The sequence below is a fragment of the Nanorana parkeri genome, unplaced genomic scaffold, assembly GCF_000935625.1.
Source record: "Nanorana parkeri isolate BGI_ZX_2015 unplaced genomic scaffold, ASM93562v1 scaffold190, whole genome shotgun sequence".
NCBI classification, from domain to species: domain Eukaryota; kingdom Metazoa; phylum Chordata; class Amphibia; order Anura; family Dicroglossidae; genus Nanorana; species Nanorana parkeri.
The window spans coordinates 568597-596391 of record NW_017306458.1 but is presented as its reverse complement, the minus strand read 5'-3'; the positions used below and the strand labels follow the sequence as shown (position 1 = coordinate 596391).

Genomic DNA, 27795 nt, shown 5'->3' with positions numbered 1-27795 from the left:
GTTTTATATTATATGTTTGGCATCGTAGGGAAAATATTATACCAAGGGTAGTCGCTTTGTATTGGAGTATTATAAATAGAACACATGTCCCATCTTAACCAGCAGTCACTCATTTTTGAAAAATGTCAAAATATTAATATTGTTATTTCTTTGCAATGTGGAAACGTGCGGGCATTCTGTACACTGCATGTGTATAGAACACGGCAAAAAATCTTTTCCTAGACGCCTGCAATGAGCTAAGTCAAATTGCAAGCATCCCCTGTAATAGGAGTTTTTAATTTTGGCAATATATACTATATAATGAGCGTTTATACTTTATAAGGCTTATCCTTGCTTAGAGAAATGCAGCCACTGCAGATTTTTTGTTTTTACTACACTGAGATTTCTCAGGTCACTATAACAAAGGCAGATCTTCTCATTTAGAACTCCATCTGAAATGAAATAGTAAGTCAGAGAAAGGCTAAAATGTTTGTCAAAATCCTTCTGTATATAATTAACCTGGAGGGGGCTGATTTATTTTCTCATCAAAACTGGAGTTTCACTTTAAGCTTCAAGGAAACCTGTGCAGAGAAAATATGTAGTCTGCATCATTCTGAAAATAATAGTTCCTTGATTGTCATGCTGATCCTTTTAAAGCGTAACTAAACCTGAAAGACTATTTAGGGTAGAAGATAAATCTGTATCTCTTCTGCCACAAAATCTTTCCCCTGCCTGCTAGCAGTTTTTCACAAATTGAACACTGACAGCCGTGCACTCCTAAACCCAGAAAAGATGGGAACATGAGCTATGACTAAGGCCGAGTAAGGCAGAATCGTATCAGTGGTTGTGCTTTGTCCAGATGCATGTGGAATAAAGTTTGTTTTTCTTTGGAAGATCATCGTGTGCTGGTTCCACAGTTTTTGAGCCCATTACTCCAGAGGAGAGTCATCCATGCACTGGACTGCGGGGACGCATGATAGGGGTGAGCTGTGCGCTTCGTGTTTTCAATCCAAAAGATGGGAACACTGGTGGCTGTTCGCAGCACTGGACAGGGGGACATTAAAATGTAAGAGTGCCAAAATGCGCAACTATGCATGCTAGCACATTAGGGCGAAAGCTCCTGGAGGCTCTTCTGTAATAATCATGTCTGAACTCCGATCTGGATACTTGATCCAGTTTAGTAACTTCCATTTCTAAATCCATTAGATTAGCATGACAACCAGACAACTAGCAGTTTCAGAAGGAGAGATCAGGCATGTAATTCTACATATTTCTCCCAGAACAGATTCCCTTTTTAGTATAACATGATAGATTGAATAGTGATTCAATAGTTAAACATTTAACCCAAAAGGGAAAACGAGACCAATCCAAAAGAATTTCCTTAGAATTTCATTTAAAAAAATTAAGTTTCAGATTTGTTCGATTTGCTAATAGACAATATGGTCAAATTAACTATTGATTCCGATCATAGTGATGAAAACAAAATCAAAGCAGCAAGATGAAACATTCTCCTTGAACTGTTACTCACAGAAAAAAGTCCGGTCACACATCGCAAGCTTTGCTGAAACGTTTATTGTAGTACACAGGTACTCATCATTAAACCGTGGACCCTCTTCACTCTGACACAGGTACACTTTGGCGGGACAATGTGTACCTGTGTGCTACATTAAACTTTTCAGCAAAGTAACTGCTGATGCTGGAGCTAGACGGGCTCGGCTGATGTGCACACACCATTCTTTCTGGTGCTGTTGTGAAGGAGCGGTGATATTGGGCTATTGAGGTCAGTAAATGGGTTTAACCGTAAATATGGGTTTTCATTCAGGAAACTACATTAAAACTAAATGAAATTTCGAACAATATTCCTCAAGTCTCTGATGGCATTGTCAAATGTTCTGATTTTTTTTTTTTACTGAACCGTTCTATGAAAATCTATCAGTGTGTGGCCAGCATTAGGGACAGTTACTACTGATAAAGGGGAATTATGGGGTGAGCGAAAAACTTCCCCCCTCAGTTTCCCCAGCACTGACTAAAATAGCCCGCTATATAGTGCATTTTGGGTCACTGGAGGGCACCGTTCTCCTCAGGGTCACAGGAAGACATATGCTATGGGGATAAAAAGGTTGCCCCATAGTTCCCCTTTAAGGTTTGCCTGTGGTGAAAAATCAGCATCATTGTAGTTATTATTCCATTTTTTTGTCTGTGCCGTTCGGTGGGATGTGGAGCAGCAAAATGCGGCCGGCAAATTGTTCTGCCTAGTTTCCAGCAAACAATTGCTTTTTGTTTTCAGAGCAAACCAGAAGCAAAATGCGCACACACCTGAAGTGCACCAGTAGCAAAGCACGTGTTTAATTACAGCTACAGTGGAAATTGATCTTTAGAATTATTTGTTATTAAAATACTGCATTTCCATTAACTTTATACTGGCAGTGATCATGCAAACGCAATTAAAAGCATTTTCCAGTGGATCCGTATCCTGTGGCTTCCTCGAGTTTTCTCAGCATGTTAATGAATATCATTTCTTATCTGTAGGTTCCAAGCAGTCATCACCACAGTCAAGTTTCTCCTATAGTAAAAAGTCGGATGAGGATATCATTCAAAAGTCCTTCTCTGTAGTCTGTAGGCAAGTGTCACAACAGTCCACAGACACAGATGCACAAAATCTGAATAAGACAACCAATACAGGTAAGGTGGTATACTATGCAGGTGGGTTTGAAGAATGGGAAGCCTAATATGATTAGCAGTCCATGCCTAGCTTCGGTTCTTAAGTGGACTCAACAAGTGAAGATTTGCTATGTAATAAAAACTAGAACATCTAGAAATCTTAACTACGCCTAGGTAGTACCCTGAAAATGTATCTTGTCTTGAATTCCTCCTGACAAATTACAGTGCGCTTTCTGGTATGTTGGCATGCTTAAGCACTCCTGCCCCCACATTTTCATAGCTGTATATTTGCAGTGTGAGATCTTAGGCACTGCTGCCTCTGGCTGTTCGTCTCATGAGATTTGTAATGAGGTTTGGTGATGTCACTACCGTGCAGCTTGCTGAAGAGGATTTCGCACTGCATTCACCTTTTGCTATACACATATCTCTCTCTCTCCCCTCCTTTTTTTCTTTTACCTCTATGATCTTATGACTCTGTGTAATATGTGAATATTGATGGAACTTTTGTTATTGTGTTGGTCTGTCACCTAAAACCAATACAATCTTTGCAAGACAAACAGACAACGCTCGTCCTCGTGTAAATCAGTTTATTAATCAATGAATATACAAGCTGACATAAAATACTACTCACATGGTAATCACTGAATGAATGGTACAAGGCAGACCCCACACAAAGCGGCATAGGAGCTCACGTAGAGCAGACGAAGAACGTGCGTTCTTCGTCTGCTCTGTGTGATCACTGAGACCGTGGCGCTGTGTCAGCTGTCAGGAACTACACAGAACCCTACCCTCCCTAGGTGCGTCTTATGGTCAGTTGTGCCCTATGGAGCGAAAAATACAGTGCATGTTTGAAACTGGTGCAGGCTTAATATATACATTGTGTTGCAGACCACTTATGAAACAAATGCTTTGTTGAGTTTATCTGAACATTTGATTAAAAAAAATCATCTCATTGCACATTTAACTGTTTGTTTCCTTGTCCTAGCAATGACTGACATCAAACCAGATGATCTGTATGAGGTGGAGCCACAGATCCCAGAAGAGAATCACAGAGATGAAGTAGCAAGCCAGGCTTCCTGTGACTCCTGTGAAGATTACATCATCATTCTGCCTGAGTGCTTTGACACCAGCAAACCTCTTGGGGAATCTATGTACTCATCAGCCCTCTCTGAGTCCCAAGGTGACGAGGAGAAGGACACAGAGTTCACGGTGGATGAAGAGACATCTGAAGAGTGTGTCCCTGCCCAGGCTCATACTATTAATGACATTCTTACCACATCACAGACTCTGGACACTGTACTGCTAACCCCAGAAGTACTGACCCCATCGCCTCAGCTGAGGTATGAAAAATATTAGGTCCTAAATTTTACAGGTGATGGTTCCAAACTGGTAATTTTGGCTTTTTCCAGAAGGGTTGCATTTTTGTACTTGCAGTGAAATTGTTTCTTGGAGTTCATTGAGGAACACAGGAAGTCTTAAACATTTGGGTTATACTGCTGAATATAGGAGGATTTGACACTAGCAAACAAAAAAAGCTTTGGCTGTGACTTCAAGAAAGGATTTTGCAATGAGTACAAAAATATTGTTTTCTTTCTCTTCAGTTGAAGGACACAGGAAGTCTTAAACCTTTAAGACATGCAAAAGAAGTGCAACTGAGGGGTGGGGCAACACAGCAAGCAATAGCTAGGAGGCCCAACATAAACTACAGCATACTAGGGACTGCCTGCAGCTGAGAAAAAAAAAACACCATATGCCCGAAGCTGACATTAGATGAGGCCAAAACAAGAGAACGTGTGAACAAAATACCAAGTGGCAGCCTCACAAATGTGGGAAAAAGTTGTCTGATGTCAAAAAAACCAAAAAGGTGCTCACAGATCTAATAATGTGAGTCATAACAGGGAAGGGGTAACCCAATCCTTGAGACCATAAGCTTGAATGGTGGTCTGTCTGAACCACCTAGAAATGGCAGAACGGTGCCTATCCATAATGGAAATAAAAGGGAATCTGACTGCCTGAAAAAAACTGGTTACTGAAGTGCAGAGAGAGTCAGATTCAGATCCCATGGCGTCACTGGGGATCAAACAGGAAGGGAGGGATCTGCATTAGAGACAAAGATCTTTATCAAAGAGTAAGAGGCCAACGATCTCTGAAACAAAATGAAAAGAGCAGACACCTTAAAGATGAGACACCTGACCTTCTTTTTTTTTTTTTTGTGCCGAGTGCCAGACGTTGGTCCAAAGCCAGCTGCAAAAAGGAGAAACCCCTGGGGTGACTAACAAGTGAAGTAATTCCTCTATGCGCCATCACAAAACTTTCATAAGGAAAGGTTCTCAGCATCATAGGAATTACAGACTCTAAGATGCCCCTGTGCCTTAGAACAGCCCTGTTATTAAAACTGGCAATCGTAAAGCAGATTGCAAATTGACCCTTGGAACAGAAGTCCTTCCAAGCCAGCATACCCCTTCTCCCTCGGGCAATGAGGTTTAATGTAATGCTCTCCTTCTCGATCCTGTGGAGCAGATAAGAACAAAGTTTATAGGGGAGAAAAGACAAAGATTAGGGCATACTAATCCCATAGAGCCACCAGAGCAGGGTGTAGGGACAACTCTCACAGGTCCAGGAGCTGCCGGCTAAGGAAATCTTCCTGTCAATTGTCTACCCTTTGAATAAACAAGACTGACCAGACTGGAACGTGAAGTTTTGCCCAGGAAAGGATCTGTTCTACCTCTCTTCCTTCAATGAGACTTCTGGTCTCCTCTGATGGTTGATGTACTCCACCGCTGTAGCATTGTCCAATCGAATTGGATGGCCCTCTAAAAGGTGGTTCTGAACAGCCAAGTCGCCCAAAGCTTCAGGATGTTTATCAGGAGACAAAGTTCCTCCAACAACCAAGTCTTCTGCACCAACCGGGTGCCCAGGACTCTTCCCAGCCTAACAAGCTGGCATCCTTTGTGAGACTTCCAAGAAACAGGAAAATTGGGCTTTACCTGACACCAGTGCCAGATTCCTGAGCCACTAAGCCAGGGATAGCCTGGCCCTTCGTGTCAACCAAATCTGCCTGTCCAGAGACGGGACTAATTTGTTCCACACTGACAGAATGTTGTGTTGCAGATGTCTGGATTGAAATTGGGCAAAGGGAACCGCCTAAAAGGAGGCTACCATCAAGTTGAAGATTCTCATGTGGAATCTGAGAGTAAGACGGCTTCTGGATTGAAGAGTTCAAACAAGAGCTTGTAGAGTCTGAAGCGTCTCCTATGCAAGGAACACTCTGGTTCCTTGCATAGCGCATTTAGGACCAGCCCCAGATACTTCAAGTGATGAGTTACTTCCAGCAATGATTTCTAAAGGTTCAGGAGCAACCTGAAACTCTACAATGTCTACACCGTTACACGTACGTTATCTGACAGCCCCTGTCATCTATTCCCGCAACAAGAAGTTGTCTAAGTATCCCACAGTGGGGATGACGTTATGCAATGAGCAACGCTGGGGCCAGCACCTTGGGAAACACCCAGGGTTCAGAGGAGCGGTCAAAGAGCAGGGCCACAAACTGGCAATGTATGGGTCAAGTAAGCATCGTTGGTGTCCTCAGAAGCTAGAAAGTCTTCCCAGTGGTGGGAGGCAGTGACATATCTGGTGGATTTTAAATCCTGCAACCAGGAGTAGTATAACCCCAACGTTTAAGACTTCCCATGTCACTCAGTTGATGAGAGAGGAAAAACTTTAAAGATGGTATACTCCCTTTACAATAACACATCATGTGTATTTCTTTTAAGGCCCTCCCAAAATGCTGCAGCAGTCTATTCGGTTGTAGAAGATGTGAGATTTGAAGACATGACAGCATCAATTTCTGAGCCAGCTAACACAGGTAATATATTGGTTCCCTAACTTAAAGGATCATTTCTTCAAATCATGTACTGCTAAGGGACAGTGACGTGAACGGGAATAATTGATAGGGTGACCCCTGGGCTCAGTGTTCAGGTATTCAATATATTGTTCAAATTTCCATCCAGGAGGTAACCGCCCTACAAGGATTTTTAAAGATCCTCCACCTTCCATGTGTTATGTCATTGGTCCCCATGGACCAAGGCAACTAGGTTATACCCAGCCCCTTCCATTGATTTGTCTACCTGGTCCACCACATGCTGAACCCTTGCTGAAACCATTCTGTTTATGCAATCCTGAGGACAAATCACTCACTGTTTCTGAGGATAGAATTCCCTTTTACCACCACCTCTCTAGGACTTGCTGCAATAAATCCCCAGTCCTACTAGATGAGCTGCTCTCCCAGCTGTTTTTTTCACCCCGACATCTTCACTAAACTTGGCAAATACGCTACTGGTCAAAAGTTTTAGAATACCCCCATTTTTCCAGTTTTTAGTGAAGTGTAAGCAGTTTTTGTCCAGTGCATAACCTGAAACTCTACACATGTAAGCGGTAAACTGCCAGAGGTGTGCAAAGGTTAGGTTAACAAAAACTGAAAAATAATGTACATTTCAGAGTTGTACAAAAAGGTCCTTTTCAGAGAAGAAGTAATGGGATAACAGTTCTGCAGCAATGTAAGTAAATTAAGCCTTGAAAGTTTATGCTAACAATTTCTACAGGTGTCCCAACATGTTACTACACCCTCTTAAAGGAGAACTATGGGGTTCTATCTTTTCTTGATTAATGCATTCCTTAGGCTATATAAGTAAATTATGTAACTTACTCTATTTAGCAAGTAAACCCTTATTTTAGGTGGTGGGCGGGGCTAAGCGCCGCAATGAGGAGACATCACGACGTGTCTGCCGGGATCCTCCCCACTGATCTTCCTCACTGTGACTGACAGTGATTCTTGAGAGCTGCTGCGCGTCCACGAATACATGGACATGCGCAGCAGCTCTCTCCTTACCTGCACGTCCCTGTGTGCCAGCCGGGCTCCTTCCCCCCTCTCTCTCTCTGCCCTGTGTGACACTGACATAATAAAAAGATCGTGGATCGCTGATGACAGAGGGGAAGGAGCCCTCTCTCTCTCTTCAGCATTTACTACAAATGGGAACGTCCATATATGGTGTCACTGGGGATCCCTGCAGACTGGCAAGCATCCGATCTACAAAATTACATTACTTATTTAGCCTAAGGAATGCATTAATCAAGAAAAGATAGAACCCCATAGTTCTCCTTTAAGCAATATTTGGACAGTATTGTACGGCAGGAAGTAATATATTGCTATCAAAATGGCGAGAAAAAAGCAATTAACAAAGAAAGACAGACCATTATAGTGTAGGTCTTTCCATTCCAAATTGCAAAGAAAGCCAAGGTGTCAGTTTCCTACACCATCATAAGGCACTTGGAAACTGGAAGAAACTCTGACAGGAAGAGATCTGGCAGACCCAAAGCCACAACAGCATCAGAAGACAATTTTCTGAGAGTCGGCAGAACAACTTCAAGCACAGCTTGACACTGATCAAAGTAAGCAAGTCTCAGTTTCAGTGTGAAAGGAAGACTTCGAGCTGCAGGTTTGACAGGTGGAGTGGCAGTAAGAAAGCCAGTGCTAAGAGGACAAACATGTTTACATCTGCTACAGAAGTATTCATTGTGCAGCTGTTGCTCCAGTTGTGCATACTGCAAAATCTTGCATCTAGATCCTACTCTACTTAAACCGCCATCCATCACTTCATAGGAAGCAGTGTGCGCAATAGGCTACAAGTGCACTTGTTTTCCATATCACTGCTGAAACTACAAAATGCATTTCATAGTAAGTCCAAAAGTCTGGGTCAACCACCTAGAACGGCATTTCTTTCATCATATATAAAGAAATGACAAAGTGTTGTCAAATGATCATTTACACAAGATTACTCTGGCCACAGTTTGTTTTGGTTACCTATTGCAATGTGCAACATTCATTCTCCAGGTTCCTGAGTAAAGTTGAGTGTACTGCACTATGGAGTTCTAACACTGTGAGTAAATCGGGCCCTGTTTCAATGCACGGTGCTGTCACATGGGGCCCAGAGTGGAGGACTTTAAATGGGTTTTTTATGAAGGGTAGAATAATAGAGGACCTTGCAATGGACAGGATACGTATTCATGAAACAGTCTTGATGCAGGAAACAGTATATTTACAGCGGTATCACATTTGTGGCTATGTATTCTATGTGAAACACAAGACTGTCAGGTAAAATGTTCATATACTGTATATGTATTTCAATTTCTAATTTAGCTATCCAGCATTTATAAAAGGTCCAGAACCATGGCCATTTTTTTTTTTACTAAGGGCAGGTTACTATATCTCCCTTTACTGATTGGAACTCTGGCACATGTGACTATGACACGTGACCATGCACATCATCTCAGTGGAGGAAAATGCCTTTCCCTAAGATCTCGTGAGATTACAGATGAGATTTCCCAGCAATGCTCTGCTGATGAAACCTTCCCAGAATGCAACGCTTGGGCACATCACATCACTAATGCCCAAGAGGACCAGGGGCTGGATTCCCCCCTCCCCGCTCCGATCCACCAGCGCTGACTGGTGGAACGCACTGGGGATGGGGCGGGTACAGCTGGCTCTGCCTCTAGAGGCAGCTGGGCGTATCTCGACATCGATGTCGGGATCCGCTCCGGCTGCAGCGTCTCAGTACAGCTACAGCTCGCGGTGTACTTAGGGTGACGGGAGGATGCTAGTTTGTGTCCTCCCGTTACCCTAAGGAGAACTATGGGGAAAAGCCCTAACCCCATAGTTCTCCTTTTAAGGTCTGCTTTAAGTTGAAATACACAAGTTCAAGTTCAACCTATAGAGGGGAAAAAATAAACAGAATGCTGCCATTACCCACAGTTGATCCAGAGGAAGGCCAAAAAGAACCCTATAAAGCATAGTTCAGGTTGCTCCAACAGGGGGGCGGGGAAATCGTTCCTGATCTCATAAGTCAATTGAATATTCCCTCGATTTACAATTTCTGTTGTTTTTGGATCCAGATTTTTCTTAAAACGATTAACTGAGCTAGCCAGAACTAGTTCCTGAGGAAGCCCATTGCACATTTTCACAGCTTTTACTGCGAACAAACCTTTCCATATGTGAAGGTTAAACCTCTTTTCCTGTAGATGCAAAGAGTGACCCCTTTGTCCTCTGCAATGACCTTTTAAAGTGAATGATTTTTTTCTCACTATAGGTTCTAGAGACTTATCCTGTTCCTTTGTAGTTTTTAGGGCAACAATCTGCCTACATATCTAGATTATACTGGTTTTAACATGAATGTGCTTCTTTTTAAAGTTCAATATACGACTGTAGCAAGAGTCCAGCCCTCAGAAGATTTTTCTGCTCCCAGAGTGTGCTTTGATCAGACAAGGTAATTCATTCTGAATTTTAAAATCTGAAATAATGTGTTGCATCTTTAGAGGAAACTTACTCCAAAATTAAAAATCTATTTAAATAATAATTAATAGCGATGGTTTATTTTGTTATTATCTGCTATAAATCCAACAAAATATAAAAGGTTTTTGACTAATTACTCATTGGGGGTGAATTTTGGGGGTCCATCTGCTATTCTGATTATTAAATAATCTGCCTAATGTTCACTGTAATGTTCTATAGCAAGACATTTTATATAGAGTAGTGCATTTCATTTTGTTGTGTTAGTTTTGCTTCTGGTTCTATAAGTCTTCCAGTGGCCTTCCTGTAATTTGTGCTTCCCGTTCTCACACACCATTTGTTACATTTATATCGTTTTAGTCATATTGGCAATATTACATTTTTATGTAATATAATTTGTATTCTTTCAGCCGGCAAGTGGAGCTTTAGGTCCTTTTTTGTATGCTTTATAGGCTCTTTTAATAAGCCTGTTGTTTACATTGACTCCTTCCTTTTTTAGATGGTTCGGTCCAAAGGTTAAAGTGCATTTCCACTTTTGCAGTTAACTTAAGAATTATTTAATAATTCAAGATTGTTTAAAAAAAATATTCCATAGCTTTTAGATGTGTCTGTGTAGCTGGCCAAGCTTTTTCTCAATTTTCAAGTGACATGAAACTATTTCTGGCTCCATAGAAACACTAGGAAAAGACTGAGCTTTCCATCATTAACATACAATGCTTCTAGATCTTTTAACTCTTTTTAGGACAGTGTTCATATCTAGTTTACACCTGATAATATGATCTGCCAGCCCAGTACACACAGGGTTACTTATTTTAACATTAACTGTCCCAGGCCCCCTTGCATTCCAGAGGAAAAACTCAGTTCACAGAACAACTTTTCTTTCAGAATAGAGAATGTATTGTGCAAGCAGAAATTGAAAACAAAATGAACTGTTGCTATGTCAATGGGAACATGTAACGACTATAAAATAGATGTTATCCCAATTTGGCTGCAAACATGGAAATACACTTTAAGTCAGACTACATGTGCCTCAAAGCTAAGTGTCTGATGTGCTATCTATATTTCTCAGAATCTTTTCTCCTAGATTAAATCTGTATTTAATCTAGGAGCCAAGAGTGTAGATTTGTTCAAGAAACGTTTGGACAATTTCTTGAGGGACCGTAATATCCAGGGATACCAGTATCCCTAAGAATGGGATGATGCGTGGACCTATATGGGTTGGACTTGATGGACGTATGTCTTTATTCAACCCCAAATACTATGTAACTATATGTAACTATGTATTGGCCAAGCAAATATTGTATATAGATGGTTCAAAAAAACAAATTAGATTGATTTTAACATAATGTAATAAATAAATTCAGTTAACTCAAAACCATTAGTTTCCTTGTTTACTCCTGTTGCTTTAAAGTGTATTTCCCACTTAGTTTAAAACCCACACTGTTTGTGCCCTAACACTTTCCCAATAAGGAGTACATTATTAAATTGCTACATTGCTCTGGATTTCCAGTTTCTTTATTCAGTTTTGCTGTTGAAGCTCAAGTTCTGGAGACAGGGGCATTGTGGAATCCGTCATCCCTACAGTGTTAAAGGCGCACAAGTCCACTTTTCTGCAAGGTGTATCTTCAGACTTGAAAGGCATACGTTACATGGTATGAGTCCATGGGCTTTCACCCCAGAAGGTTCTGGAGTTCATGATTTTCTCACTTCTGCAGCTGGGTGTGAACTAGCTTTTGGCTATTAGTACCATCAAGGGTCAGGTCCCTGCATTGGCTATCCTGTGGAAGAAACCTTTGGCATCCCAGTCTCTGATTTTCCTTCATCCAGGGTGTCACCCATATGTCTTCCCCTGTCTAATCCCTGTTGCCCCCTAGAGATTTGAATCTGACCCTGATGGCCCTCCTTTTAAACTGATCAGGAACATTCCTTGACCCACAAGGTGTCCTTCCTTGTGAATATCACCTCAGCCAGATGCGTGCCTGAACTGGTGGCCGTGTTGCGTATGGAACCATTCTTGATCCTTCACAGGGATAAGGTATTCCTTAGACCTAGGCCTTCTTCCTTCTGAGGGTGGTCTGTTTTTCCCCTCAACCAGGACATTGCCTTGATATTCCTGTGTCCCACTCTATTTTACCAGAAGGAGATCTCCCTAAATTGTTAGAATGTGGTCAGAGCGATCTATTTCTATATCTCAGCCATGGGTTCTTTCAGGAGGACTAAACCCCTGTTTGTTATCCTCCAGGGACCAGGGAAGAGCATGTTGTAGCCTCAGCTGATCCTTTGGACACAAGTTAGCTGCACATTTGTTTTTTTTTATTGTTGGACCTGTTGGCCTGTGTTGCTCATCTTTCTGTTGGACTGCTTTTGGATGTCCTAGTTTGCCTAAGAATCTTGTGTCCCTCAATGGACAAAAGAGGAAAAAAAAGATTTTTGTACTCGCTGATAAATTCCTTCTTTCAGGGTCCATTGAAGTCCCATCCCTCATGCTGGTCTTGGGTTGGGTTATACCCTATAGGGATAATTTCTAGGTAATCTGTATACTGCTGTTTAATCCTCCTGTAGGTGGCAGTATAACCCAGTTGTCTTAAGATTTCTGTATCATTCAATGGACCTTGGGAAAGGGATTTTAGGATGAGTACATTATTTCTCTTCAGCAGGGCAGTGTTCTACAGTGCTGGCAGCAGGAAATGTAATTATTTATAGGGCTGCGGAAATTAACGATTAATCCTTCGATTAATCGTTAATTTTTTTGATCGATCAAAATCATACTCACCTCTCCGCCGGCTTCCGGGTCTTCCGTCGATGTCCGCGACGTCACCGGACTCCTCCCCCTTCCACAAGTGGCTCTGTCGGCTAACGAAGGGAAGGGGGGTGGAGTCCGGTGACGTCGATGTCCGTGACGTCACTGGACTCCTCCCCCTTTCCTTCGTTACCCGATGGAGTACACAGTGAGTACACAGCCTAACTCTCCCGAGCAGATTAAACCTTTCCCTGCGATCGTTTTTTTTTTCTTTTCTGACATCGGGAGCCGCAGCCTGACCGTTAGTCAGAAAAGAAACGAAAAGGCATACGATTGCATAGCTAGATTCCTATTGGCTATTGCACTTTGCAATAGCCAATAGCAAACTAGCTAATGCACCCGCCCACTGCTGCTGTCAATCAGCAGAGTGGGACCTGATTTTTTTTCTATCAGGTCCTCTTCTGGTGATTGAAAGCAGTAGGGGGTGAGTGCAATAGCTAGTTTGCTATAGGCTATTGCAAAGTGAAATAGCCAATAGGAATCTAGCTATGGATTCTTATGCCTTTTTTATTATTCTGACAACTGCAACTGGCAGAATACTAAAAAAAAAAAAGTCTGCAGATAGCAAAGAAGCTATTGCTTCCTGTGCGATCTGCCATCATTTCAGGGGGGTGCTCTCTCTCAGCCCCCCTAACCCCCCCTCCGCAGATGGGGGGGGAGGGCACCTCCCTGAAACAGAGGGACACCTCCCTGAAATTGCTTATTTCAGGTTGGGATCCCTTGCATTGACCTATACACATACAGCACAGCAATGAAGTAATAAAATGAGCTAGGATCACACTAATCCAGCACGTTATTATTCTGAGTTGCCCCACTAAAGCGGCGGCCATATTGAGTGGGGCACGTGAGATTAATAACGTGCTGGATTCGTTTGATCCTAGTTCATTTTATTACTTCATTGCTGTGCTGTATGTGTATAGGCCAATGTAGTTGGATCTGTATGTGCAATTATAATTAATCGAAATTAATCGATTTAAAAACAATTTCGATTAATCAAACAGGAAAATTTTAATAATTACCAGCCCTACTTATTTAGTTTCTTCTTTAAAGGTAGAACTTTGATTGTAATTTCTACTTTAGCAACAGGGTCACTTTAAAGGTAAATAAGGTCACCCCCAGTGTGCAATTTGTGAAACCTCACAACCATTTGCTTTGTGTGCAGCTTCTGGGGGTCCTCCTTGACTCTTTCCACTGTTTGCAGCTCCTTGGCCCTCACCCCTCTGTTTGGGGATCCTCACTTCTCAATCCTGTCTTCTGTGTGCAGCTCCTCAGATCTCTCTCCCTTCTCCTCTGTGTGAAGCACTTCGTCTTTTTTCTTTTCTTACTGTTCCTCAGACATCTCATACCTCTGATTTCCAAGCTTTTCTTACTTTTTTCTCTCTTTAGCTCCTCTTATCAATTTCCTATGGTCTTCTTTCTGAGGATGCATTTAGTGCTTTTCTTTATGATATTTCTTGAACCTCTTAACCTTCTTTTGTGTCGGTGCAGCTCCGTAGCACTTTCACCGGTCTCCTCTGTGTGCAGGTCCTAGGTCTAAATGCAGCACTACTCTGTGTAGAGTGCCTCATACCTCTCACCTTTCTCTTCTCTTTCCAGGGTCTACTATTTCAATCAGATTTACCGCCACTTTTTTCCTGTGCAATTGCAGTCAGCGCTTCTCCTCCCACCTTTCTGTTTGCAATTAATCAGAATTTACACCTTGGTTCATTGTGTGTAGCTCTCCCAGACCTTTTCACTCCCCTTTTCTGTGTGTAGCTCCTGGGACCTCCTTGGGTCTTCTTCTGTGTGCAGCTCTTGATACATCTCTCTTTCTACTCTATTGCAGCTTCTGGGACCTCTCACCCAGCTCCTCTTTGTGCAGCTCATTAAATGTCTCACCTGCCGATGTGTCTCATCTCTCTTCACTCCCCATATCTGTTCTCCAAGCATTGCTGTGCACATTCCTGTCTCTCTGCCTTAAATATCCATTAGCCTATAGTGTCCTTCTCCCTTCCCAATCCAGCACCATTTGGATTCCCATTTTTTGCATGTCTTTTTGCTTTTACTGTGATCTTTTTCTCTCCTCTGCCTTTGTGTCCCCTGGTCTCTATACTCCAGACCACTCCACTGAACACATTAAACCATAGATTTGTATACTCTATGTGCCCCTACACTACACGCTGTACTATTTGTCCTATACTCCCAACTGTTTTGCTTGAAAAATACGACATGTCCCACTAGTCTGTACGTTTTGCTCTCATTATAAACTCCACACTGCAACTTGCTATGTGCTGTGCTATACATTCCACACTGATCTACTGTATGCATTGTGTTGTACTGTTTATGTTCTGGCATTGTTGGCTGTTCTCCTGTGACTCCACAAACTGCAGATTACATTAATCATCACAGCCCCTGCTGTACCCAGACGGGCATAGGTATACTGTATATACATGAGGTTTAGGTAACATTCACCTAAAAATGTTGCTTGTAAATACAAGTGTTGCAGAAAATGTTGGATTTGTGAATCTGTTCTACTAATGCTATCTATTGTGTCCCACCAGGCAAATTACTAGAGGAAGTATTGCAGGTGGTCTGGTGAAGGGAGCACTGTCTGTGGCTGCGTCTGCCTACAAGGCTCTCTTTGTTGGTCAACAAGAGAATCATATGGTAAGTACGCTGGTTTATATTTAGTGAACAAAATGTGAGATGATCACAGAGGGATTGCTTTCTCCCCGTTACCTCGTTGACATACTTTGTCCATGGTATATTCTTTTATGGAGCAGTATTACTGTGGTTCTTAGGGTATAGCTTTATTCTGGTGGTAGGTTATAATTGCTGCTTAATTTAATTGTAGTTACAGTGATTTATGACATGAGAACTAGTGGGAAGGTATGTAAAAGTGCTGCCCTCAACAGCTGGTTGCCTTTTTCTCCTAACCTGCAGTAGAACATGGCTGGTTGCTAAATGCCACACAGACATCTTACTTCCACTAGTTTTAATGTGCAAAGTCCTCTAAATACTGTATATAAGGGACAGAATGACTGGTTCAGCATAGAAATATCGGAGATACAATAAGGTGATGTTGCCTACAAATGGTGCTTCAGAATAGATTCTCCCCCTGATTTCACCTTTATCCATTCAGTGATTTTAATAGCATGTAAAAGAAGTTCATTTTTTTTTTTTGGGGGGACGCACCATAAACACATATGCCCTGTCTATGGGAGGTTTTCCTTTTAGAAAAGTTGTTCCAGTCCCTGTGGGTAATACACAGTTTTTCAAATCTGTCTCGAAGCTACAGCGAGTTGCAGCTTCCTTTAGACAGACTGGCTCTTTTTGCCATGCCTATGGGTCCCCGTATGGGACTGCCTGCTTCTCTCTGCTCATCAATGAAACCTATAGACTTAAGGAGAAGGTTCCTCCTTTCCCTGTCAAAGCACACTCTATTAGGTCGGTTAGTGCTTCATGGGCTTTTCAGGCATCTGTTTCTCAGATCTGCAAGGCTGCCACTCGGTCTCCTGTTCACACGTTTGTCAAGTTTTACCATGTGGATGTTCAGGCCTCAGGTTATGCCAGCGTTGTCCTAGGAGTCTTCAGATGGCTCTGTAATCTCTGTTGAGCATGTTGTTTACTGTGTTGGCCACCGGTCAGTTGGACAGCTTTTGGTATCCCTATATACTTTTCCCTAGATTTTTATGATCCACTCCTTCGATTGCTTTGCTACAAAACCGGAGCATGATTTGAATGGGAGGGATTATATGAAGTTCTCTTTACAGCTTTGTTTTGTCAGTGTACATTTTCCTGAAGGCAGCAATATAACCCTTTGTACCTGAATTACCAAGTCAAAAGTCATATTTTTTCTTCTTCTGCTAGTACATGCATAGGTACTAGGCTTTCTCCCAAATGTCTTCCATAATTAGCTTTCTTTTGGCACACTCAAGGGTCAGGTATTTGGCCAAGGAGAAGGGTGATACGTCACATCACTGCATCCATAGAGTAGAGGAGATGCCTCAGGAGCTGCTGAAAGAGGAAAGGGATTCAAAGAGGTGCACACAAAGGAGAGAGGTGAAAGGTGTGCGGAACTGCCCACTGAGAATCGGGGTGGACGTGAGCTGCACAAAGAGAAGAGTGGTGCGGTATGTCTATTGGCACATGCTGCCCAGAGTGTTTTTGAAACGTTATCTTGACTTCTCTCTTTAACAATACTGTATATATAGGATGACAACTATGAACTTACAGTGCAATTGTGTAATGAGGCTCTTCTTTTCTCCAAGCCTCCATGCTCCGAGGATCAAGCTGAAGCCATGATGGCTGTGCTTCTAGAGATGGGATTCTGTAACCGACAACTCAACCAGCGACTTCTCCGAAAACACAACTGCAACCTCATGGATGTAGTCACTGAACTCATCCAGATCAATGATAATGACTGGTATTCTGCCCGCTACTGAAGTAGGTGGAAAGCAGAGGTCATTAAGGTTTCAGAGTAAAGACCTGACATGGGAACAGTGTCATTTTACCCTTCTTGTTAACCTTTAGTTTTTCTGTGTTTTTTTGTGTCCGTGTTTCTATTTTATATCATCCTTCTTGGCTTGGCTCATGAAAGATTGACAGACTGTGCAAAATATCTTGATCTGGTCTTAGGATTGGAAACTGCAGTGCCAACCACAGTCTCGTTACTACCCATTCACTGCTTGACTTCTGCATTCCTAGAAAAGCACATGTGAGCCAGCAGGTTTTTGAATCCTGTATGAGCAGATAAAGATACTTGAAATGCTTAAAGGAAATGGCTTTGGGTATTGTAGAGCAGCTGATAAAAATATTAATTTCACACCTTTCTACTTATTCCTGGAGGTTGCACACGACTTGTATTTTTTAAAAGTTTATGTAAAGTCACTACATACATAGCACACTGATGTGTAAAAGGCAGTCCCATGTTTCAAACACTAGTCAGTCTGTCTATAAAAAAGCATTGCTTTACCACAATTTAGATTTTTCTTCAGCGGTCATGGGACAGTGTGGCTTTTCTGCATAACCTTCTTGCTGAGTGCAGGGGCGTTGCTACAGTCACAGAGGTCCCATTCACACATGGCGCTGTACCGCATCGCAACAACGCAGGTTACCGCTAGCACATATGGAAAACAATTGTTTTCTATGTGTCCAATTCACACCTCAATGTGGGTGTGATGGACAGGCTGCTGCAATAGAATACAAGCATGCTGCATTTTTTTTATTGCAGCGCAATGGATTCCACAGCAGGTCGCTGCACTGTAGCACAGTGGACCACGCTGCCATGCAGGGACCTGCATGGAGTGTACACATTGTACACTACCAATGATGTTTGGAAAAAAATGTTAACAGTGACAGCTGCAGCAGTGTGAGATTACAACGCACACTACCGAAGCTGTCACAGCGCACTAGGCCTAGTGTGAACAGACCCTGACAGTTCCCCATCCTGCTACGTTGCACTTCAGAACACTATCTCCATTCCATGCAATGTGCCATGCTTTTGACAGCGAAAGGCATGTATTGGTTTGCTGCATACAAGTTCAAAGCAGGTTTGCAGTGGCATTACAGGAGAAACAGAGTTCAAGGTGAACATCAACTCCATGGTTATGTCTGCTAGCAGTCCAAAGAAAGGGTAGGAGGTGGAGTAGTGATGGATACAGATCTTTAGGTTCTAGAAAGCGTTCTTACCTGATTTATGTTTAGATTACTTCTCCAAATGTTGCATATTTAAGTAAAGATTTTTTTAATGTTTCCAAATAAATTTCTGGTCATATATTCCTGATGATCATTTTTTTAAAATACCTGTCACAAATCTGGCCAATTCAAGCTAAACATGGAAGGAAGGTCACTTCTGTTAATGCATTTTCTATGATATGCTCATTCTTCATTGCCCAGGCTTAGGACTGCTTTGCTTTAAAGCTTACATATATCTCTGGGAAGTACTGAGTTTAAAAAAAGGGATAGTTAGAGTAATCTAGTTGGCATTTTGTTCCTGAGCACTGTAACAAAGAGATCATGTTGCTTACTGAAGTTACAGTAGTGTTCATTAGTTTGTCCTGAACTCACTTCATACATAATGCAAGGGACACTCAGATGCATGCACAATGTCCTGCAGAAGCCAGACATTAAGCCCTGGTTCACACCTGGGCGTTTTACAGCGCTGATAGACGCGCTCTAAAACGCCCAGCAAGTGAAATCCCATTATTTCCTATGGGCATGGTTAGGAACGTGCTGAAAAGCGCCCTATGCCCAAAGAAGTACAGGAGCGTCTTTGGGGCGTATTTTACGCACGTATCCATATACAGCTGGATAGCCCTCGTAAACGAGTGTTTGTCGCGCGTTTCGTTGACCGCAAATCGCAGTCGAAACGCACATATTACGAACCCAGCATAAAAAGAAGTATTGCCACAAGTATAAAAAGTTTGTTCAATCCACCAGGGAGCCCAGTGCACATCGCACATGTCCCAGTTTATAGGGTGATTTCACTTTTCCGGGCGAGTTTGGGAAAATGGAGATATGTCCAACAATTTGCCCCCGTATTTTGGGCTGCAGCCTATCCTAACAGCAATAGAAATGTCATTTTATTCCCTAACCACTGCCCAGATTGGAACAATGTGCAATGTGAACTGGGGTCCACTGGGGCATTTGACAGGCATTTCATACTTGTAGCGATTTACTTCTTTTTTAACAAATACTATTTACAAAGGAAAAGGTACCTAAGCATTAATAATTCATATAGTTATTGTAAGGATGCCCTCAATCTGGAATACACTGTGTGGTGCCATTGCATACCGTCCCTGCTCCTGTCTGTTCTGCAACTTTGGTGTAAATCCTGGTACTATCATGCTTCTGCTCTCCCACAATGCAGCGATCGGTATCTGATTGGGCAATCACCAGACATGAGGCCTGTCACATGGCGCATGAGTGTGTCTGCAGAGGGGAACAGGGTTGGCAGAGAGAAGCAGGGAAGGCTAATAAAGGCACCAAAGGGTACCTTCTACACAAGGGAAGGAGTTAATTCACTTATATTAAACTTTCAGAACTAACTGGGGAAGATTTTATTCTTGTTGACATACAAAGTGAATGGATCCAGAACTTAGTTGATATTTAAAGTGGATCTTCAGGCAAAGGGTTACTGTAAATACCTGGTTAAGGCACACGTTTATCTTGCAAAGGATTTGTCATTTTGGCCAATCATTCTTGTGATATTCGCAGACCTCTGCCAATCAGTAAGATCTCTCCGCTTCTCCATTTTGTCAACTATACTGTTTGCTAGGTCTCCTTGGGTAGATTTGATACACTGTGCATTTAGCAGGCTGGAGATGACGAGATAAACTGAATTACACAATCGGGATCATTGTTTGTCAGAATGAAACCTAACTCGGAACAATCAGCACAACTATGTAGAAAGCTCCCTTTCTTTGGCCACAGTATTAATAGCAAGAGCGCCAAACAAGTGTTGAGCCTCCAAGTGGCTTGTTCACAGCTCAGCGGGGAACTGTGAACAAATCTCAGAAAGGGCTGACATGCATTTGCTCCAGTTGCTTTTATTGTAAATAAAGATAGCTTTCTACATATCTGTGCTGGTTCTGCCGCAGTCGTTATCATGGGTACATGATACAGTACATGCACTGAACACAATGCTACACCTGTATAGTGGTGTCCTCCCTATTTACTGCACTATGTGTGTGATCTGGCTCCCTGTGGAGAATAGAATATAGGTATAAACTACAAGATTGCTGACCAAAATTACAAGTACTTCAGCAGGTAAAATAGTAAATGTTCATGGATATTGAATGACTTCTACGGAATTTCCATCTAATATCTGAGTCTGGTCTATTTAGTAAGGCAGCAAAGCACACAGTGATTTGCAGAGTATAGTGACCAATCTGATTTAACTTTGATGCAGTCTTGACCATTTTCCACATCAATTGGTTCTTTTATAGAAGCATTTGGATATAGATTCCTCCATTTATATAACCTGTGCACAATGTCATCAGATCTGCTGATGTCACCAGATTTCTTTAGTAGGAAGTGTTTTAGCTGTATGACTAATCTAGTTGTTGAGGTTGTGTTATCCATTTAAAAATGACCCCTTGATTACTATGCCATTCCTTCTTTTAGCTTTAAACTATTCCTGCACAGAACACATGAACTAAGAATCATTTCATAGTAATATACTGTAGCCAGGCCAGTTCAGGTTTCTTTTTTTTTTTATCCTAACAGATCAGTACAATCTGTGAAGAGTTCATTTATGTAAAAAGTTACCAATGACATAACAAATACGTAAGTACAATTGTACCGATAGGGAATTATTTCACATTAAAGGAATGCAACTGTTCAGCTTATTGTTATCATTCAATGTAGTCTATGGGACACCCTATGAACATATACCACATGTAGATTATTAGTCGACCTAACTCAGTCACAGAGGCCCTGACCTTTTAAGACTTGACTGGCCATACGCAGCTCAAATATTAGCTCATTCCAACTTGGCTGAACTTGGAGCTGTGGTTGGCCCTGTCGGCACCACCCAGCTACCCAGAAGTTGATTGTAAAAAAAATTAAAACAGCCAGTTGGTGACTGCATCTGACAATTTTCAGACAGATATAGATGTTGCATCTGTCTGAAATCAGTTGATTGCTGTTGTTTAGCCCGTGGAGCTGAACAAGAACAGTCCAAATGTGTGCGTGTGTCTAACCAAAAGGTGCCCATACACCTGCCGATTATCGTAGGTTAACCACAGGTGATCCCGCAATCATCGCAGGTGTATGGGCAGCGTGCGAGCGCATCTACTGTAAGGTCGTGCGACCTTCGTCTTCCTAGCACGCTGGAAAACCCACGGAAAATCGGGCGAGTTTCGGCGGTTGGTGGCATGCTCAGAAGACTAAAGCCGCACGGGACGGTGCGTGCAAGCGCACACTGACCGCTCAGCACTGCAATCATCTGCAAGCTCTCCCCTCAGCGGGGAGGGCTTGCGCTGATCGCAAGTACGATCTGCCTGTCCAAGAAGGGCAGGCCGTACGAAATGTTAATGACCTTACAACCATCGCACAAAGAAAGTCGTGAAATGCTTGTAAGGTGTATGGGCAGCTTAAGTCTGAGAAATGTACAAATCTAAGGACTTTCAGTGTCCAAGTAATAGAAGTGGTTTTACAAAACTGCATGTATAGCTACTGCAATATAGCATTTTCAGCAAGAACAGTCATGTGCATTGTTCTTTTATATGTGCACTAAAAAGTATTTCATGGACATTTAGGGAAAGACATTACTGCATACTAGTGTTTGTTTTTTTTTTTACCTACTACAGATTAGTAGGAAAAAAGACAAATTTACGTACCCATACACAGAGCATTTCTATTAGACTCTTCAGGGGGAATTTATCAAAACAGGAGCAGTTGCCCATGGCAACCAATCATCTGTCTTCAGTTTCTTCCATTAAGCTTTGAACACTGATTGGTTGCCATGGGCAACTGCTCCAGTTTTGATATCTCCCCCCCTACGATTTACACTTGCCTCATTAGACATAGTCTTCCAGAGCTGATTGACATTTGGTTGAGGAGTAAATGTTCAGCCATCAGGAATGTAGATGGACTTGTGTTTCCATCTGTTGCATAAACTGGCCAGTATGATTACTGCAGGTCTAGCTCTTTGATATCTACCCATAAGAGCACATGTGACCGGACCTAGCATGCTGCAGCTGAACTTTGATGGTCAATATATTTGTGTATAAGCACATTTAGAAGTGATGTAGGCTCTGATAATATCTGTCCGAATGCTGCCTGCCATACTGTAGTGTAGCTTTTTGGGTAAAGCAAGCTCTGCCATGGATCCTGAGTGGACAAGCTCACAGACCGTTTGTGATAGAAGTCAAGAAGCCCATGTTGTGTTAGAATATTAGATCAGCCGTCTCTGTTCTCCTGAAACTAATGACCTCTGTGAGGAATGGGACTCCTAGTAATGTTCTCCCATTAAACTAGTGTGTGGAATATTACACTTTAGAAGACAGCGTATTCATTACTTATTACGTGGGCATTTTTGCTTCACGCAGTTCATTAGCCAGCACTTAAACAAATGATTTTGAAAAAACACATTTTCTTTAAACCTTAAAATTGTTTGGTTTGTTCCAGATTGCATGCTGTTCAGAAATGTTCTTGTGTAGAATTTTATTTAGAATAAGCACTTTAACTTCTAAAATTTGATGTACAAATTCAGCTTGTTATGCTAAAATGATTTATTAAAATCAAACCATTAATAGCTCTGTGACGTCTCTATCTACGTGTATTCAACAACTTCCCGGCTGGAGCAATGCATTCATTTTTGCACACAAAAAAAATCTGAATTTGTAGCTTAAAAAAAAAACAGCTTAATAACCCAAAACAATTAAATATTTTCTGAAAGCAGAGACCCTTCAAAATAATGGTAAAAAAAAATTATAGCTGCAATTTTTGATGTTGCACAGGATATGCTAAAATGTTCATCAAACTGGTATTTTTAGGATAAAATACACTAAAAAGAATTTCAGTGCACAGAAACAAAATATAATACCCATTTTTTTTGGTAAAAGTTAAAAGATGGGGTTGTCTTGGGTAAAGATACCAAACATGTCAAGCCTTAGAAATGCATGTGCCTTTTGAAATGGGGGGAAAAACTACAATACCCAAAATTGGCCATAGGCGATGTTTTAAAAGCTTTTACCGCCATCATTTTAGTGTTAGCAGTGATTGATGACCCTAGAATTTACTAGGGATGCACCGATACCAGTATCGGTGCCCATACCGAGTATTTGGGCGAGTACTCTTTTGCCCAAATGCTCCCATAACGGAACTCCCGGTCAGAGGAAATCCCCCTGCCGCGAGGGAACATGGAGCCAGCTTCCCGGCCAATCAGGAAGCCGGGTGGCACATAATGACTCGCCACCTATGATTGTCTGCTTCGTGATTGGCCGGGAAGCCAGCTTACCAGCCATTCACTATCAGGCCAGCCAAACAGCATGGCGCACCAGTGTATACATTTTTCCTACAAGACTGGTAGCACATGCAGAGACAGAATTGCATTTTCTACGACCCTCCAGTTTAGCAGCTGTAACGATCATGATGTTACCTCTGCAGGAAATCATATAATCCATGAATTATGATTGTCTGCCATCCTAAACTGCAGGCATCCTCAGGTCAGACAGTTGTGCATAGTCAAAAATGTGATTCTAGACTGGATATACAGTACAATACAAGTGTTTGATTTACCTGAATTTTCACTGCTGCTCTGTTAAACCTGTGAAGAATCATGTAATTCAGGAATGCAGGTATCTGTGAATCATGGATTGACCAATATATAATTCTTCCTATATATATTTATGTAAATCAAATAGTTGTAGGTCAGCAGATTGTTAGATATTAGTGAATCCATGTGCAGTCAATTTTGCTACCAGATTATGTATAGCGACAGAAATTGGTCTCAGATGTAAAAAAATATTTCTCGCTTACAGGTACCATTCTTAAATAGGCTCATACTGGTTTGACAGACCTGCGCTCTTGGAAGAAATGGTTCTATTTGTTCTACAAGAATCTCAGGGTATTGCATTTTCTTCCTGTACTAGGATAAAAAAAATGAGTAGTAGCCACTTTCAATTTTCAAAGTTTCAAGTTCCAGACATGTCATGGTATTTTAACAAGCAAATACATATTTAAAGTACATCTAAAGCCTTTTTTACCTTTGGATAGAGTGGGGAAATGTTAGAATTTCTGTTAGGTTTGTATTGCTCTTTGCCATCAGGGGCTGTCATTTTCACCAATACAGACAGCGATGGAAAATCCAAAATTCTAGTTGTCACTGGATCAAGAACTGAAGGGAACTCTTCCAAAGGGTGCACTGGTTCTAGTGACAAATGTCTAATAGAGGACTTTAACTTATTGTATGCAGGACAGGAAGTGGAGAGGGGGGGAGCTAACCAACAAAGATGGCAAAAAAAAAGACACGCGCATCCCAAAAAGGGATTCTATCCATTCCCTACTTTATACAAAACTAAAAAATATTATTTCAAACAATTGACCGCACACCACTCCACTTTATTGAAATACATGGCTCTTGATCACATACCGCCCCTGATTCTTCTACTACACATAAGTTGCATCCACACGTGTTTCATTGACAATTAGGCCTGGGTGGGTGAAACGCAGCAGAAGAAGCGGGGAAGATATGCGATTGTGAGCCATGTATTACTGGCCGCTCTATTATCACTAAAAATCACCATTGTAGTCCTGAGAACTACAGCGGGCATATACATAACAGTCGGGCTGCACACAAAGAGGATGTTCGATGGTGGGCATCACTCAGCCAGAAATGTGCAGCGGGCAATGAAGAGTTCAATTTGGTGCACTGGGAGAAGAGGACTCACTGGAGCAAACATGATGTAAAGGACATCCTCTCTTCTTCCACTACTGAAGGTAAGCAAGAAAAAAACGTTTTGAGAACATTTCCAACTTTGACCCAGTACATATAGGTCTCAGGGCTAAACTTATAAAATAAACACATACTACTGCTGCTAGGAAACAGGTTCAGAGCACTGTGAGGCTGCAGCTGTGCCCAACTGGAACTAAGAAAAACCCCCATAGTGCCATCAAAACACCACAATAGTTATTATAAATCAACAGCACAAGTTAGCAGTGGTAGTAATATAGTTTAAGCTTTTCATACTGTACTGCTAATACATAATAGTATGGCTGATCTTCTGCCATCTGTTACCATGATGAAATAAAAGCTCCCACAACCTGGTACAATACTTTCTCATCCATCACCACGATAAAATAGAAGCTCCCAACAACCTGGCACAATACTTCCTCACCCATCACCACGATAAAATAGAAGCTCCCAACAACCTGGCACAATACTTCCTCACCCATCACCACGATACACTAGAAGCTCCCACAACCTGGCACAATACTTTCTCACCCATCACCACGATAAAATAGAAGCTCCCAACAACCTGGCACAATACTTCCTCACCCATCACCATGATAAAATAGAAGCTCCCAACTACCTGGCACAATACTTGCTTATGGAGACACCCTTCAACAGCAGCACTGCCAACCAGTGGAAGGGGTAGGGTTATACGTACTGGCTAATTTAGATGGACTTAAGTACACTAGTCTAAGCTTCTACTCATTAACATTTAATGCTGCTCGATCTTTAACCCTTTGCTGGGACACTGTTCAAATCAGTTTATAAATACCAATTTGATCTAATAGGTTAAAAAATATCTCCCCCCCTCACTTAGGGCAAAGTAGCCACCCTGCACCTTCCCCGCTTCACATGTCTCCATTGCCTAAAAGCGCACTGACAACTTTTTAGCAATGTTCCACAACGAACACTGTTGTGCTCGTTGTGGATGCAGTGCACTATTGCTTGGCACTGGACCCACAAGGCATCTTCTGAACCAAAGGTTTCCTGCATGGGTTCCCTGAAAAGGACAAGCTTATTAAGACTTTTCCTGTGCACTCCCTTTTGAGTGTGGTGTTATACGTTGACTGGCCAAGGCCTGATAGGGCGTTCACCCCCTTTAAGTGCATTGCTCAGCAATTCCCTATTGGGGTGCACTTCCTTAAAAGGTACCCGTTGTTGATTTGGCTATATCCGGTCTTGGCTATATCCGGTCTTATTAAAAACTACCGGTAGATGATGATCCAGTTTTTTAGATTCTGTGGATAGCAGATTAGAGGCCCTCCTCAAGGCTTCATGCGCTTCAGCTACATAACCTGCTGCTGTTTCCTTGCTTACATAGTTACATAGTATTTGGCGTTGAATAAAGACATACGTCTATCAAGTCCAACCCATATAGGTCCACGCATCATCCCATTCTTAGGGATACTGGTATCCGTGGATTTCCATATCGGTTTAGTGTTTGATCTTTTGTTTTTATTACCCAATGGTATACACTTTGAAATGGCAATATGTAATGTGTTCCTGAAGCAGTCCCACATTTGGTCTGAGTTTAGGTTGTGAAATGAGTTATCCCATTTTATTTCCGCCACTAGTTTGCGCAACTTATCGAACTTTGCCCTTCTGGAATTAAGGGTTCTTGTCCGTCCCGCCCTCTTTCCTTTCCTGTATTGTTTCCTGTGCTTGTTTGCGTGTGTTCGCCCGCCGAGCGCCCCACAAGGCGTTGTGCCTTGTGAAGCCATGATTGGCTAATGCCTTGCACCTGAACACAGATAGATGCTCATATCTGGAACATTGTTCTAGCTAGTAAATCTGTCTAGTGTGTCCTGATGGCTTTTAAGGTCCCCATGCTCCAAATATGCACAGTGCTAATTTAGTGATCTCATTCCAAAAAAAAAAAAAAGAAAATAAACCTATACTTCCAATGGAAATGTTCCAAATCTAGTTGTTTTACTCAGCTTAGATAGTGGGCCTTACACCTGTACAATCTTACTGCACCAAGGTCTCTTTTCCAGAAGATTCTTACAAGCCAACTCAAGCGACGTGTTGTACCCAGTGATCTTTCTCTTACAAACCCAAATTGTTACATGCCATTCATATCACTTTAATATTAATCCTAGGATGTTCCTGTTTCATGTTTTGGGTATGTATTTTCAGATACTAACCTAAAGTATATCTAAAGCCAATGTTTTCAGTTTGGATAAGGAAGAATTAAAATCCCTGTCAACTTTGTACTCCTCTTTGTCCCTGTGAGGGAGATTCACACATTTGTCCTGGGGACCCTGAAAGAGAAGAAAATCCGACACTGACTGAAACAGAGGAGTAGTCTTCCAATGGGCACACCTGTTGTGACAACCAAGCGAAAATTTCCTTCACTCTGGAAAGATCTCCTCTCACTTCCTGCTGAGTCTCCAGGCAAGGCATGAAGGGAAACATCCCCAGAAGGACCTAGACAGCAAAATTTGATATTTAGATATTCCTTAAGTATACCCAGCTGAAGGTTGTAATAGTTTGTGCATACATGACAAACGTGGTATGTTTTGGCTTGCAAATTTATTGATCATACCACAATGGTCCAAATAACAGCAATAAAAG

The 27795-nt window shown here is 41.9% G+C and overlaps 1 protein-coding gene across 1 annotated transcript in view; it reads left to right on the top strand.

Moving 5' to 3' along the window:
- The window catches only part of NBR1 (NBR1, autophagy cargo receptor), a 62010-nt gene extending 44668 nt beyond the window's left edge, over positions 1–17342 (top strand). Inside the window, exons 17-22 of the mRNA XM_018555260.1 lie at positions 2509–2661; positions 3626–3982; positions 6416–6505; positions 9884–9959; positions 15323–15428; positions 17033–17342. Of these exons, the coding sequence (XP_018410762.1) occupies positions 2509–2661; positions 3626–3982; positions 6416–6505; positions 9884–9959; positions 15323–15428; positions 17033–17206 (956 nt within the window). The 3' untranslated portion in view covers positions 17207–17342. The remainder of the gene's footprint in view (positions 1–2508; positions 2662–3625; positions 3983–6415; positions 6506–9883; positions 9960–15322; positions 15429–17032) is intronic.
- Positions 17343–27795: the final 10453 nt, after the last annotated feature.